This window comes from Rhinopithecus bieti, unplaced genomic scaffold (assembly GCF_001698545.2).
Source record: "Rhinopithecus bieti isolate Rb0 unplaced genomic scaffold, ASM169854v2 scaffold_74621, whole genome shotgun sequence".
Classification (NCBI taxonomy): domain Eukaryota; kingdom Metazoa; phylum Chordata; class Mammalia; order Primates; family Cercopithecidae; genus Rhinopithecus; species Rhinopithecus bieti.
The window spans coordinates 99,632-115,945 of NW_016827731.1; the positions used below are offsets into that span (position 1 = coordinate 99,632).

At 50.0% G+C, this 16,314-nt stretch overlaps 1 protein-coding gene across 3 annotated transcripts in view; it reads left to right on the top strand.

The window, feature by feature from the left end:
* Nucleotides 1-2,113: 2,113 nt before the first annotated feature.
* Nucleotides 2,114-16,314, top strand: part of HNF1B (HNF1 homeobox B) — a 61,603-nt gene continuing 47,402 nt past the window's right edge. The window contains exons 1-4 of one of the 3 annotated variants that reach the window (XM_017864110.1): nt 2,114-2,673; nt 7,658-7,857; nt 13,864-14,050; nt 16,079-16,314. In XM_017864110.1, coding sequence (XP_017719599.1) covers nt 2,330-2,673; nt 7,658-7,857; nt 13,864-14,050; nt 16,079-16,314 — 967 coding nt within the window. In that variant the 5' untranslated portion in view covers nt 2,114-2,329. Of the gene's footprint in view, nt 2,674-7,657; nt 7,858-13,785; nt 14,051-16,078 lie in introns of all 3 variants that reach the window. The other 2 variants (XM_017864107.1, XM_017864108.1) reach the window with 2 other exon arrangements.

Consider the following 16,314-nt stretch of genomic DNA (forward strand, 5'->3'; position numbering starts at 1 on the left):
AAGTGGCCCAGGCACCTGTAGCAGACCTTGTATTTAAGAGGCATCCTGGCCGGGCGCGGTGGCTCAAGCCTGTAATCCCAGCACTTTGGGAGGCCGAGACGGGCGGATCACGAGGTCAGGAGATCGAGACCATCCTGGCTAACACGGTGAAACCCCGTCTCTACTAAAAAATACAAAAATCTAGCCGGGCGAGGTGGCGGGCGCCTGTAGTCCCAGCTACTCGGGAGGCTGAGGCTGGAGAATGGCGTAAACCCGGGGGGCGGAGCTTGCAGTGAGCTGAGATCCGGGAGACTCTGTCTCAAAAAAAAAAAAAAAAAAAAAAAAAAAAAAAAAAAAAAAAAAAGAGGCATCCTAGCTCCTTAAGAGCTTGACTTGATCAATTACACCATCAGCCCTAGCACACCTAAAAGATTAGATCCTGCCCCTAGGCAGATGAAAGCTGCTAGACTCTTCCTCCTCCTGCTGAAATTCCTCTCTATCCCTAACCTAACCTTACTTCCTCCTAGTTATCTTTCAAGGGTGGGAGAGGAAGGAAAATGTGCTTAGAAACTCTTTTGCAATGTTTCTGCTGATTCTGAAACCCTAGTCCTCCAATCCCTCCAACCCCAGCACTGTATCACCAATTCTGAAAACCCTGTTTCCAGAGAAACTCAATTTTACTACTGGGAACTGGCTTCCCACCTTCCCAGACCAGAAAGTGTTGAACTTTATTATTAGACCAGGAGGTTGCACAAGTGGTCTCACTCAATATACACCCCTCCCCAAAAAAAGGTATCAGTGGTATCCCCTTTTCGCAGATGAGGAAACTGAGGCTCCCGGAAGGGAAACGTTATGCTCCTCCCCAGAAGCCTTAGGTCTGTGTATGGTGGAAGCAAAGAAGTCCCTTCCCCTGTTCTTCTACTGGTCATGTCCTAGCTTGCAGGTTTGGGCGCAGCCCTCCCCTCCTGCTGGTCTCCAGGGGAGAAGCAGGTGAAACTCCAATAGTGCTGCCAGGCCTATGGCTTCCTACCTGGCGCGGGCCAGACTGGAAAAAAAAAAAACTTCTTTCCCTCAATAGCTCTGTCGACACCTTCTTTACTAGGAGTGCAAGATTCCTGCCACTGCTGCAGTGACCTCGTCTGCAGAGCTCGTCCCCGGCCCAGGGAACCACAGATGTTCTGGAACTGCGAATAAACCAGAAATGAGTGAGCCGGGGGGAGGGGGGGACACTCGGCTGCAAGTGTCCATCCAGCTGCAGGTCAAGCTTTGCTTTCACTGCCTCACCATCCTAGTGCCTCACCATTCTGCCTCACCATCCTCCCCCAAGGCGAAGGCGCCTTGACATCGGGTTTAAACAGGAGAGTGAGGAGCCCCAGGGGTCCAGCTCCCCGGTGGCGTTGTCAGGCTGGGCGCCGGTGCAGCCCGGCTGCTGGGGGAGCTTCACTTTGGCTACTCCCTCTGCCCATAAAGTAGTCTCTTTCCAAGAGTCTTCCCGGACTCCTTCACCCTCGTCTACGGTCTCTGGCGGGCAGTTCTGCAAACCCAAACCGCCACACCGGGCCAGGGAGGTTATGGGGCCTGCAGGGCAGTAACTGAAGTGGAAATAAGTGGAGTCCCTCCAGGGCGCGCTCACCCCACCTAAGGCGGCCTCACCTCCCCGCTGGCCTCGGCGCCCCTTCCTAAGTGGTCAGTTTCTCTTCCGCCCTGCGGGCTCTCCTGGCCCACCACCTGCGTCGGCTGGGACGCATCCAGGGTCTCTACTCTTCGTTTTCTCCTGCGTCCCCTTCTTCCACGAGCACCCCAGCTTCCTCCGGCTCTCACCTGAACGCCGAAGCGTAGTGTCTTCTCTCTGGACTAAAGCGGAACTGAGAACCGGTGGAAAAGCCCCGCGCCTAGGCTGCAAGGCACTGGCTTAACAAGTCCAGAGGTTAGCTGAAGTTTGGCTGATAAGCAGAACCAGTGAAAGAAGGTGTCCAGCCCCCCAGCGTGAGTAGAATGGACCCTGGCAAAGCCCCGCTCCCGGCCCGGGTCTTCTGTTCTCCAGTTCTGCCCCTCCGGCTCTCCTTCTCTCCGGGTTTCCCCCTCCCCACCATCATTTGCATCCAGCCGAAAGCTGGGCCCTTCCCACTAATTTGCATATCTTATATGGCCTAATGGTGGCGATCATGGCAAGTTAGAAGTTTTCTGACTCCTCTCGGAGGAGACTCCGGGACCCCAGGGAATAACAGGTGTCTGGAGGCTGAAGGGTGGAGGGGTTCCTGGATTTGGAGTTTGCTTGTGAAAATCCCCTCCACCCTCCTCTCTCGCACCCACCCACGCCCTCACCCCCTTCTTTTTCCGTCCTTGGAAAATGGTGTCCAAGCTCACGTCGCTCCAGCAAGAACTCCTGAGCGCCCTGCTGAGCTCCGGGGTCACCAAGGAGGTGCTGGTTCAGGCCTTGGAGGAGTTGCTGCCATCGCCGAACTTCGGGGTGAAGCTGGAGACGCTGCCCCTGTCCCCTGGTAGCGGGGCCGAGCCCGACACCAAGCCCGTCTTCCATACTCTCACCAACGGCCACGCCAAGGGCCGCTTGTCCGGCGACGAGGGCTCCGAGGACGGCGACGACTATGACACACCTCCCATCCTCAAGGAGCTGCAGGCGCTCAACACCGAGGAGGCGGCGGAGCAGCGGGCGGAGGTGGACCGGATGCTCAGGTAGGCGCAGAGCGAGTTGGAGAGGACCCACCCGAACCCCTGGAGCCCCTGCCCCGGGCCTGAGTGACACTGCGCCCGACCACACTCGCCAAGCCCGTTTCCCACCAGAGAAGTCCCCCGGGGGGCGCTCTGCTTCTCTCCCAACACCTGGACCCTTACCAATCCCTTAGCGGAAAGACACTGCGGCCCACCGGGCTTCTTCTCCCCAGGCCCAGGCCAGCGTCGTGGACCCAAGGGCTTTTCCCCGCGGGGCTGGAGCTCGGCCGGGGAGAACTGGAGCTGCGGAGCCCTTTGCCGGGAGGTTTGCCCACGCGACTGAAGGTGCGAGTGGGTGCAGTGAAACCGCTGCGACTTCCCGGGAGCAGAGGCTCGCGCCGCTACAAGCCCCAGGCCGCGCATTTTTCCTGCGCGCTGCCTGGGTCTGGAAAGCCGCATGTCGGCCTCGGACACATTGACCTGCATGATGACCTGCAGTTCTTTGCCGAAGGACAGGCGGCGTCCGGGGCCGGGATCTGAGAGGCGAGTTCCCTGGTGGGCACTCTTGCTAGCCGCCCCCATGCAAGGCCCAGAATTATCCCGGATCCCCAACGCCGGTTTAGATTTGCAAAGGGCATGTTGCACGTAGGGTCGGGGTGGACCCGCGCGGGGCCCAAGAAACCAAGCGGGGTTGTGTGGGGGCGAACGTGTCTCAGACCACAGTTCGCAGAGGATCTGATCTCAGTCTGAGAAAGGAGTCTGGTCTCAGTCTGAGAAAGGGCGTTTCCAGACCTCGCTGCCCACCCCCGGCCTCTCCCCGGGAGGTCAGGCCGGCTGGCAGTGTATCCCCAGGGCCGGGATCGTTTGTGGGTCCTCCTCGACCGCCCTAGGCTTTGACAGCTGGTTACTAATTATCTAAGGAGCCGAGCGGTTCCCTGGGACGGCACGTTGCTCCCGGGCCACTCCGCTTTAGGACGGAGCCCATGGCGTGGCTTCGGACACTGAAGCGCCGCGATTTCGCGGCTGAGCCTCGGCCGCACGTCCGCAGCGGCGGTTTGGGGTGGGATATGACCTTGCATTTGAATTTGCGCTCCGAGGGCCTGGCGGTTTGCCCTCTAGCCAAAACAATCAGGGATCTTGTAGATACTTTTCCCCCAAACACACTTTGGTATAATTCAAAGGTCTGAGGTTCTTCCCTCGCCGCTCTCCCGCCCGGAGGTGATTTCTCCCTTATCGGGAGAGAACTCCTACAAGAGAGTTCCGCGACGCGGAAGGTGTGAGTCGTAGAGGCCAAGAGGGGTCGAGAGAGTGGCCCCTAGGGGCGGCTGGGGCGCCAGGGCTGCCGGGAGGTCGCTCAGAACCAGGCGGATGAACCAGGCTCCCACTGCCGGCCACCGGGGGCCACAGGGCCTAGGCCCTCCCGCCCGGCCGCAGGCGGCTGCTTTCTAGCTCGGCGCTGAAAAGACCCGGGGCGCCCCTCCGCACCCAGCCCTGCGCCGGGCTGGACGCAGCTGAGACGTAACATAAACTGCAGCACGTGGAGTTGGGGTGTTATTAATTTATTTCTATAAATCATCAACAGAAAGATACACAAAGAGCCGTGATTAGGTTGAAAAGAGAGGCGGGTTATTCATTGGTGAAGTTGTAAACGCGGCTTAGAGGGGAAAGGAAATCAAAACGCGGGCGCGGGGCTGCTCGCAGCTCCCAGCCAGGCGCACCCAGCCAGGCGCCCCGTGCGGCCCCGTGGCCCCGCCACCCCGGCGCCGACGCGGACGCGCCCGCAGGGCCCGGCCAGCGGAAAGGCCAGGCCTGGCCCCCAGGGTCCTCAGATCCAGCACCCCCTTCTTCCCTCCCCAAAACCCCCACGGCCCCAGTAGCGGGCGGGAGGGACTGGGGAGCCGGCAGACCCCCCCCGGAGTCCTGGAGACGCGGACAGACCTGGGGAGGCTTTTTTCTCCCAGTCCCGAGCGGGTGCTGCCTTTCCTCCCGCCGCTCCCTGGGAAGCCGTAGGACTGATTAAAGTAATTTTTCAGAAATCGCTAGCGGTCCTACCCAAAAAAACTAGGTCAATCGCAACAGGGGGGCCTCCCGAGCCCCGGGCAACACGCCTCCTTCTCTTTCCCACTGCGTGTTCCTTCTTAAGACGAAAACCGCAAAAGAGAAACCGAGAAGTCGCATTTTGGAGTTCCTGGAAATTCTAGTAAACTGGAAGAGAAACGGCGGCGGAAGGAAGGTCGGCGACTCGCGCAGCTTCCCGGTCCCGGCTCCCGGCGCGAGCTCGGCCTTGACTCGCGGCTCAGATGCGGGCGCCGCCCGGGGGCATCTAGAAAGTGGGTTGCTTCTAAGACGCCCGAAGTTGGGCTCCTTAACACGAACGAACGCGCCGCGGACTGGCGCTGGCGATCCCAGGCTTCTCTGTTCGTGGCGAGCAAAGTCATTTGTTTGAGAAAGGAGCGTGCGGGCGGACCTGCCGGGCGCCCGCGGCAACGGCGTTTGACACCTGCGCTTGGGACACTCAATGGCCCGCTGGCGCTCTTTGGGACCCGTTCCTTTCTCCGTGTTAGGAACCACTGAACTGACTGTGTTTTCAAAGACCAAAAAAAAAGAAAAAAAAAAAAAACCACAACTCTCCCGGGCTCTTGCGGTGAACACACCCGTGAATTTTCGGGGTCAGAGAGCTGTAAAGGTGTAACTGGCGCCAATCTTACTCTCACTCTCGTTTTAAGTCGGACTTAAAAGGTTTGCCATCACCCTCTTAATAAGGTTTTTGGGGGGCTTTTTTTTACCCTCCCTAATTGTTGAACTAATTCACTATTTCCACAGAACCATTTCCACCTAGAACAGTACCCTATTTTTTGTAGGTTTCTTAGGCATACAAAATGAACCCAGGTAAAGGCAATTAAACAAAAGAAAAATAGCCGAAGAATTTGCTAAAGCAATATTAACTTTTAAAATGCAATTTTCCCCTAAGGTTCGAAGCTTCTTGTTCGTAACCGTTGAAAGTGTTTTCCACCCTAAAATATCTGTGGAAATATTCACTGGAAATAAGCTTTTAAATGATCTGTGATGTTTACAAGGATATGTCTAAAATGTTTATTACATTATTTTTCTCTTAATGTGAATTCTCCACGTTTGAAACTGTAACTCATTTTCTCATTTTTTGTTCTTGTTACTTCCTTATATTGTGTACTTGGAAAGTACCTTTGTAAATACTTGAGAAATTTGTTTTTATATATGATTAATATAAAAGTTCGCATTTCTCAAAAACATCTCTATCAAAGCCTGTGTTCTCACGAGTTTAATACCAAAGTCTTGATAAAACAACCAAAACTACCCAAATGCTTGCAAAATATGTTCGATTACTAGATTTTTATTCATTAATCAAAATTAATTTTGGCATATTAAAGGCACCATTTAGAAATAAAATTGCTTATTATATTGCAATGCTGTATCTATTTCAGCCTCTACTTTACACCAGTTTTTTTTTATTTGTTTGTTTCACCTGAAACTAGTTTTCCCTTTGTTTTTTTTTTTTTTTTTTTTTTTTTTTCATGTTCTATTGAGCTAATACATACATCAACATACAGTAATGGGGTGCTGGTTTTTGTAAGTTAAATATGTACCTGCATTAAATAAATAGTAAATGTGTATATATTGCTTCTTTAGTACTTTTGTTCTGTGCTGCACAGTATTTTCTTAATTTCTAGTTTTAAATTATATCTCTTTTCAAGGCATCTGTTCAATAAGCAAGAAAAGATATTGGCAAAGTTGAAACCATTCTAGACAAATAAAATTCAGAGGTGCTAAAATTAGCAATTTACACAGCCGTGTTTATGAGAAATGAAAAGTACTATCATGTTCTTACCCAGTGCTTAAAATTTATGAGAAACACGATAATACAGGAAAACAAGGCATCTAAAATTGTTAATGTTCGAAATTGAAATTATTTGTCCCCATTAGCTCAATATATTTTGTGTAGAAGGTGGGGCTGTGGAATTTTTTTCTTTTTTTTTTTTTTAACTACTTGCCTCACCTCAGTGGTGTGATCCTCCAGTCCCAAAGAGGTACAACATTGTATTCTGGAAAACTTTTCTAAAACTCTGACAATTATTTACTATTTGGCTAAGACACCCTCCTTGCTTCTCAGAAGGTGGACACGTACATTTCACCCCTGTTTTATAAGAAATGGAGATCCCCATTCAAAAGGAAAATAATGTAGGAGAGGTTGAAGCTAAAATTGGGCAGATTCAGAAACTGGTGCTATCCCCACTTCATTGTAGGATCAGTGAGTCCAGCCCCAAGCTAACGGCATCCCCACTTTCCAGTTGGCCTCCTGCCTTTTAAATCTCCCACATTCCAGGAAAATGAAGGAAAACAAAATAAAACGGCCAGGCGCGGTGGCTCACGTCCGTAATCCCAGCACTTTAGGGGGCCAAGGCGGATGGATCACCTAAGGTTAGGAGTGTGAGACCAGCCTGGCCAACATGGCGAAACTCTGTCTCTACTAAAAATACAAAAATTAGTTGGGTGTGGTGCCAGGCGTCTATAATCCCAGCTACTCGGGAGGCTGAGGCAGGAAAATCATTTGAACCCAGGAGGCGGAAGTTGCAGTGAGCCAAGATGCCATTTCACTCCAGCCTGGGTGACGAGCAAAACTCCACCTCAAAATAAATAAATAAATAAATAAATAAATAAATAAAAATAAAACAAGAGCTTTTCTTCTTGCTTAGTAAGAGAGAGTGGTGGTGGTGCTTTTTTATTCCTGAAGATGGGAAGTCCTCTTTTGCCCGCTAACCTCGGAAGAAAGGGGTGAGGTGTACCATACAGGGGCCGCCACCTTCTCTTCTCTTTAGCTTCCATTTTGGCCTCATGTCTATCCCAAAGTTGTAGCTTAGATGGGTGGAAAATTCAGAATTTTGCATAGAGTATAGGTAGCACCCCCTAGAAAGAGAATCTCTCTCCCCAGATGTCTCCCGCTAGTACCCTAACCATCTGCTTGTCTGTCTAGTGAGGACCCTTGGAGGGCTGCTAAAATGATCAAGGGCTACATGCAGCAACACAACATCCCCCAGAGGGAGGTGGTCGATGTCACCGGCCTGAACCAATCACACCTCTCCCAGCATCTCAACAAGGGCACCCCTATGAAGACCCAGAAGCGTGCTGCCCTGTACACTTGGTACGTCAGAAAGCAACGAGAGATCCTCCGACGTAAGTGTTTTCATCCTGCCTCTGCCTCAGCCTGAAGTGACCTTTGCCCTCTCACCCCATGGGCTGCCTCAGTTTCCTTTTCATCAACAAGGCCCTGTGAGCATTTAGCAGATATAAGGAAGCTGGCAAGTAGATTTGGCCTTGGTGGTTGCTGTACAATGGATTGGCTTCTATCATGTTCTTCGGTCACAGCCCCTTGCTACCCAGCCAGTTGCTCTGAGGAGCCTGTCAGTGTATGCAGCCTAGCTTAAACTTTTTGACCCCTCCTTCCAACGTCCTCCTCTTTGAAACCAAGTAGGTAGCAGAGTGAAATATCTTCCCCCAGAGAAAGCCAAGTATCTCCCCTTGATACATGACCAGCAGTCAATTTCCAAAGAAGACATTTCGTTGCAGTCAATAATATTAATTACTGTTACTGTTAATTTCCTCCTCTCTGGAAAAAGTATCAATAGAAGGCATTTGTATAGAGAGATATATTCAGAACTTCACCCTGTTCTTGGAGGATAGTGAGAGGGATTGAATCCTGAGGCAGTTTAAGGTGTTTGCTCACATTTACCAAAATTGGTTGAGTGTGAGGACCTCAGCTGGTGGCCCTGCTCATGAAGAAGCTACTTCTGGCTAAGGCAGGGCACAGGAAAAGTGTCTGCATTTGGAACTCTGACTCCTCAATTCTTGTCATTCCCATTCCCATCCCAAAGTTTTTTTTCTGTCCCAAGATTTCTACCACCCAATTATTCTGAAAAGTTTTTGTTTTGAAGTAAGTCTAGGGAAGTTTGAACTGCATATGAATAATAAGAGTAGAATGACATACTGCCTGTATTTTAGGAAAGTATTCTTTGACATTAGACTTTCATTACTTTGATCCCATCCTTTCCCCAGAAAATTTTGTATTGGTTTTCACTCTCCCTACACACTATCCTCTGGCTTTATCTGAGCTTCTCTGTCTTTATCAAGATGTTAGTTTCCACCACTTTCTGTTTTTTTTTTTTTTTTTTTTTTTTGAGACAGAGTCTCGCTCTGTTGCCCAGGCTGGAGTGCAGTGGCCGGATCTCAGCTCACTGCAAGCTCCGCCTCCCGGGTTCCCGCCATTCTCCTGCCTCAGCCTCCCGAGTAGCTGGGACTACAGGCGCCCGCCACCTTGCCCGGCTAGTTTTTTGTATTTTAGTAGAGACGGGGTTTCACCGTGTTAGCCAGGATGGTCTCGATCTCCTGACCTCGTGATCCGCCCGTCTCGGCCTCCCAAAGTGCTGGGATTCCACCACTTTCTGGGTTGGGCTTTTCCCTCTTGCTTTTAAAATGACTCTTGTTTTCTGTTACACACTGCTCTGAAGTGATTGTTTCAGTATTTATTGTCTCAATGTCCCTGGGTTGGTGAAAGGAAGGGTTTTAGGTGTTCATTTCATATTGTGGTGTTTGTGCTTTTGTTGGGAGTATTACATGAATACATTGGAAGAAGTAACGTGAGAGCTATTTGCTGCTTAGAGCGGGAGACCTTTCCAAGAATGGGTTGGCCCCCCCATACTTGGTGACTAGCTCTTTAAGAATTTGTGTTCCTGACGTGAAGCAACTCTCTGTATAGTTCCTGGAAAGCCTAAAAAAATTCTCAGGAGCCATTGTCTCCGAAGACCCAACAACCCTTGAGCCCTGCCCAATTATTTAAGCTTTATGCAGCATCTCCAGTCTGTGCTGCGTCTCTGTATTCAATGAGAATTTCTTCAGAAAGGAGAAGGAGGCAGGAAAGGCAGACTGGAAACTTCTCAAAAGACAGAGGTCCAGAAAGTTTCTCAAGAAGTTGAGGAAGGGACATTTTACAAATACAACAGTCTCTTCAAGAGAATTGTTGTTATTGTTATTTTTGTTTTATTTATTTATTTACTCACTTACTTATTGAGATGGAGTATCGTTCTGTCGCCCAGGCTGGAGTGCAGTGGCGTGATCTCAGCTCACTGCAAGCTCTGCCTCCCGGGTTCACGCCGTTCTCCTGCCTCAGCCTCCCAAGTAGCTGGGACTACAGGCACCTGCCACCATGCCGGGCGATTTTTTTTTTTTTTTTTTTTTTTTTTTTTTGTATTTTTAGTAGAGACGGGGTTTCACCATGTTAGCCAGGATGGTCTCGATCTCCTGACCTCATGATCCGCCCGCCTTGGCCTTCCAAAGTGCTGGGATTACAGGCGTGAGCCACCACGCCAGGCTGTTATTTTTGTTTTAAAGTCACATGAGACATAAAAGCTTAAGAAACAGTCGTTCATTCTGTAACTATTATACAGGCACCTACTATGTGCCAAACACTATGCTAAGCTGTGGAATACATAGCTTCTTTTCTCCAGGGACTTACCTGCCATCCAGTGAAGAAGTGGAGATGTTTGAGTAAATAATGACATTCATTTTCTAAGAGCTGTTATAAAGATATACACAAGGGGCAGCAGAGGAACTGCTAAATTGCCTGGATACATCATGGAAGGCTTCCTAGAAGAGGTGACATTCAAATCATGTCTTGAAGGATGAATACAAGACATGCAAGCATGATATAAGAATCAGGAAGTAAGAGAAATAAAAGAGGGACACAGGTGAATGGGGTGAGGAGAAGGAGGAAGAGAGGGGAGAGAATACAAAATGATACATGATTACAAATTTCCTTGAAAAACTAAAAATAACAAATGGTAATATTCATGGGCCTCTCTACACACATAGAATCTCCTTGTCCAAGCTGGCCCCCAAGCCTATAAAGAGACTACTGAAGCCAACTTCTCCAAGATAATTTTCATGGGCAATGGACATTTTGTTCCCCAAACACAATTAATCTGAAGGGAAGTAGAGAAGAGTTGGTGGTGGCTAGAGGGAGCAAATGTGGGAGTCTAGTTCTTCAAAAATTGGGAGAGGCTAGAGCCAAGCCCCTGAGGTCAGTGGAACCTGAATGGTTCTGAGCACCTACAGGCAAACCCACCCGGCTGATTTGAGGACACACTGAGTTCTGAACAGTGTTCAGGCTGCTACCTCCTCAAAGGGCAGGTAAGAGACTGAGGCAGCCCCCACAATAGGGAGCAGCTGCGAGAGTGTCTCACACCCACCAGACACAAAGCTTCAAAAGTCGGTTTTGTCACCTCCACACAAGTCAGATCTGAAGGGTTTGCGGGTACATTGCTTGGGTTTTGTTTTTAGTGAGAGGCGATGCACAGGGTGGTAGTTAGGAGCCTGCAAGCCTGCAGGCTGGGCTCATGTCCGGGCTCCTGCCCCAAGTCCACATAACTTTGGGCAAGTCACTTAACCAGTCTGAACGTCAGTTTCTTAATCTGTAAAATAGAGACGGCCGTACTTCTCACATGGAGAGGCTGTAAGAATTAGATGAGGGAATATATTCAGAGGATTTGGCACAATACCTCACCATAGAAATGGTTCAATAAATGTTAACCGTTATTGTTTCTGTTCACATTAAATGAAAAAATCTTGCATTGCTCCCAGGCCCTTGGGATGATCCACACTGGCTTTGGCCATTGGTGACTCCACCGGTGCCACACAGGGCCTACAGGGAGGAGGGAAGACACTGTGACAGACCTCACTGAGCAGAGGACGTCTCCTTCTCTCCCTTTGATTTCCCCTCAAGTAACTGCATTTAGAGAGCTGCTGTGAAGCCAAATACTATACAGGGGCGAAAGCACTTTGAAAAGTGTAATCAGGTGGGGTACTGTGGCTCACGCCTGTAACCCCAATGCTTTGGGAGGCTGAGGTGGCGGGAAGACTGCTTGAGGCCAGGAGTCTGAGACCAGCCTGGGCAACATAGTGAGACTCCATCTCTACAAAAACAATGTTTTTAATTAGTCAGGTGTGGTGGCTTGCACACCTGTAGTCCCAGCTACTTGGGAGGCTAACGCGAGATGATGGCTTGAGCCCAGGAGGTCAAGGCTTCAGTGAGCTATGATCATACTACTGCATTCCAGCCTGGGTGACAGAGCAAGACCTTGTCTGAAAAAACGAAAAAGTCTAACCCCCAAAGGAATTTGGGCCAACATCACCATCATCCTGACTAGGGGTAGATATTCTGAAAGGCTAGTTAGTGTCCCTAAGCTTTCAGTCAGTCTCATCCCACAGCTGGGGGGACTAAGTGATGAGAGAATTAAGCTGGGGTCCCACATGATCCCACTAGCAGTGACTTCCCACTAGCTGTTTGGCAGGAACTCTGTCAGGTCTATAGTAGCATTGTTGGGCACCACTGAAAACAGAGCCCTAAGGTGGCCTAAGAATCCTCCAGGGTTCTAAATGGGCCAAATCAAAGGCCACAGTGTCATGATCAGTCCACAGTTAAACAAAGCCCAACACCACCTCCAGTTGGGATCCCAAGTCCTGGCTGGCTAGGGGCCCTAACCATTCCTCCTGATGGACCAAAATGGACATGAGCCTTAGATAGGTGGTAAGTTCCCTGCTGCTGGAGGCATATAGACTGGAGGGCCACTCGGTGGGGGGTTGTAGAGGGGATTCAAACGTTAAGTAGTAGCCTGACTTGAACCTTGAGGATTTTTGATCCAGTCGTCCAAAAGAACGAGAAGGATAGCATGTACATGATGGCACATTCAGAGCTTATCACAAAGGCAGGTGGTAGCCTTCCACTCTCTGTGACCTGTGAGAGTAATTACAGGAACTGAGAAAGAAAGACATTAAGACTGGGTGCCGTGGCTCACGCCTGTAATCCCTGCACTTTGGGAGGCTGAGGCGGGTGGATCACCTGAGGTCAGGAGCTCGAGACCAGCCTGCCCAACATGATGAAACCCCATCTCTACTAAAAATACAAAAAATTAGCTGGGCATGGTGCCGCCTACCTATAATCCCAGCTACTCAGGAGGCTGAGGCAGGAGAATCGTTTGAACCTGGGAGGCGGAGATTGCAGTGAGCCGCGATCACACCGCTGCACTCCAGCCTGGGCAACAAGAGCAAAACTCTGTCTCAAAAAAAAAAAAAAGACATTAAGATCCAGAACATAGGGACCCAGAGCTAGGAAATGAATGTGTTATGTGTCTTTGCTCAGCAGAGTGCTTAGCCTCCTTGTTTATTCATCTGTAAAATGGAATTAATCACCCCAGTGAGCCCTGCTTCATGCAGATGTGAAGACGAGGACAGCAAAGCTTTCTTCTTCAGTAATGTAAATATCAAATCTCATTAAACCGTGTAGGCTAAGGCATCACCACTGGGCTGAGCTGCTGGCTCTCATTCATTCTAGAAAAATCTCCTGAGGGTCACAGTATTCCTGGACCCAAGGAATTGGACAGACAGGGAGCATCATTTCCAGCTAATTAAACACCACTCCCAGACGGGTCCTATGGTCCTATGTTTGTAGTCTTTGAAATTATTTGAGATCTAAAGCACATCTTCTCTTTCCAATACAAAGCTCCAGTTATATTTATTTCAAAGCATGTTTCAAAAGGTTTGGGTTTTTTCTAAAAACCTGACTTTATAATGTAGATACCTAGGATATAGGAAGAGGGAGGAGAGGTGGGGAGTGCTATCTACAGCCTCTGAATATTTGTGCAAGTATAAATTGTACCTTTGAACAGTTCTCCCCTGGATCTGAGACTCGATTAAGCTCACCCACTTGACATCAAATACAGGAGTTCAGGATGCAGAGTGTTGCTTCATGTCTGAGGGCCAGTGAGCCAAAGGGGAAAAAAAAATAATTTTCTTAAAACAATGGCTGGCTATGTTTGAGCTCCTTCAAAGAAAGGAAAAGGGTGGCTTTGCTGGAGCAACTGAGGTGGGCAGTAAAGGCCTGTGCTGAGGCCTCCCCATCTCCAGCTCCACATGCAGCGAGAGCAGATTGCAAAGCTTAGTTAGATGAGGGGAATAAATGTGTCTTTGTCCGTTGTCTGTCTGTCTGTCTGTCTGTCTGTCTGCTGAGTGAAGGCTACAGACCCTATCAAATCTACTCCTTTCTCTTTTCAGAATTCAACCAGACAGTCCAGAGTTCTGGAAATATGACAGACAAAAGCAGTCAGGATCAGCTGCTGTTTCTCTTTCCAGAGTTCAGTCAACAGAGCCAGGGGCCTGGGCAGTCCGATGATGCCTGCTCTGAGCCCACCAACAAGAAGATGCGCCGCAACCGGTTCAAATGGGGGCCCGCGTCCCAGCAAATCTTGTACCAGGCCTACGACCGGCAAAAGAACCCCAGCAAGGAAGAGAGAGAGGCCTTAGTGGAGGAATGCAACAGGTAACACCACCAGAAGCTCACCTGGGCAGGTGGGCAAGCACAGGGACCCAGGATCCCTCCCCTCGGTCCTGGGATATTGAGACACTAGTTATACAGATAAGTGTGGCTAAATCAGGGCTTCTCAAAGTATGTTCCACAGAACCCCAATATCAATTCATTAGTAAGTCTGAGAACCAGCATATGGATACTTCCCCTTAGAGAGTCACAACATATATTAAAGGCTCTGAGAAGCCCTGCAGTCAAGAAAACCACTTAGCTTTGTTGAATTTGTTAACTCTGGAATCTTTGGTAGAGTACAAACAATCCCATGAATTATTATTCTAGGGAAGATACTCTGGAGAATGCTGGTGTAAAATATGATACCTGTGGAATAAAAATTTTGTGTTCAACCTCCATATAGGCCAGGATAAAACTCTCCCTTAGCCACAGACTCTAGATCTGGCCTCTACCAATTGTCAGACATGCAGTGGTCCAAAAGGAAGCTTGGCAGGAGAGTAAGAATTGGTCAGATCTGTTCAGTCTACTCCGCCCCCACTGACTCAACAGAGTTCTTTTTACATGTTAACTACCAACCAGGCGCGGTGGCTCACACTTATAATTCCAGCACTTTGGGAGGCCAAGGCGGAGGATTGCTTGAGCTCAGGAGTTTGAGACCAGCCTGGGCAACATGGCGAGACCTTATCTCTATTTTAAAACAAACAAACAAACAAACAAACAAAAACTATGTGTTAATTAATTTATTTATTTTTAATATGTGGTCTTGCTATGTTGCCCAGCAGATCTTGAACTGGGCTTAAGCAATCCTCCTGCCTTGGCCTCCCAAATAGCTGGAATTACAGGCTCTAGCCACAGGGCCCAGCTATTTTTTTTTAAACTATTGGAAAACCTTGGGAAATCTTTTTTTTTTTTGAGGCGGAGTCTCGCTCTGTCGCCTGGACTGGAGTGCAGTGGCCAGATCTCAGCTCACTGCAAGCTCCGCCTCCCGGGTTTACGCCATTCTCCTGCCTCAGCCTCCCGAGTAGCTGGGACTACAGGCGCCCGCCACCTCGCCTGGCTACTTTTGTATTTTAGTAGAGACGGGGTTTCACCGTGTTAGCCAGGATGGTCTCGATCTCCTGACCTCGTGATCCGCCCGTCTCGGCCTCCCAAAGTGCTGGGATTACAGGCTTGAGCCACCACGCCCGGCCGGGAAATCTTTTTACTTCATTCCTGCCCTGTTCTCCCTGACTCCAGTATTGACTTTCTAAAAATTCAGCTCTTTGGTCTGGCCAAGGCCTGTGTGCACTTTCTCTGTCTCTGGGCTGGGCTGGTCTTGGCAGTGGAAAGAATGCAGCCAGGGAAGTCAGGCTGGGAAGCAGGGAGGCCTGTACTGCCACTGAGTCCTTAGGCTGTGCTCCGTACCCCAACTAATGAGATGCCTTGCAGCACCCAGTAGTGTCTAAGAATCTCTCACACCTGAGTTTGAGGTTTCACCAGCCCTGATAAAGCTAGAGACCGGCCATCTCAATGCACCCTGCTTTGGACCCCACTCTGCCTGCCTTTTGGAGGGTATAAGGCTTTTTGCTTCCTGGCACTCTTTCAGGGAGTTCAAACCCCAAAAGACCAGAAATCCTCTTGAAGTGCTTTGAAGGCACTCAAGACAGAGTCAGCGAAGGGCTTTGCCTTTTGTGTGGTGGAAAGAATGGCTAAATAAGGAGGTGTCAGGAAGCCCCATCTGGACCTTCCCCTGGACTGCCTGTCCCCAGCGTGCTCTCTTCTCCTCGGGAGCCACACCAGAGCCTAAGTCCCTGACTCCCAGGGCGGCATAGCCTGCTCTGTCCCTGCGTTCAGACCCACTTCAGCCATCTTCATCATATCACTCCATGGACTGGCCTTTTCTCTGCATAGGCCTCTCCTCCTCAGCCTTCCATTCTGCCCATGGCCCATTCACACTCCCAACCAAGACTGCTGTGATTGTGTGTTTTTGGCCAAACACCAACAAGTTCCCCCGCCACCCTCGCTCACCATCTCCCCTCCATCCATCCCCAGGGCAGAATGTTTGCAGCGAGGGGTGTCTCCCTCCAAAGCCCACGGCCTGGGCTCCAACTTGGTCACTGAGGTCCGTGTCTACAACTGGTTTGCAAACCGCAGGAAGGAGGAGGCATTCCGGCAGAAGCTGGCCATGGACGCCTATAGCTCCAACCAGACTCACAGCCTGAACCCTCTGCTCTCCCACGGCTCCCCCCACCACCAGCCCAGCTCCTCTCCTCCGAACAAGCTGTCAG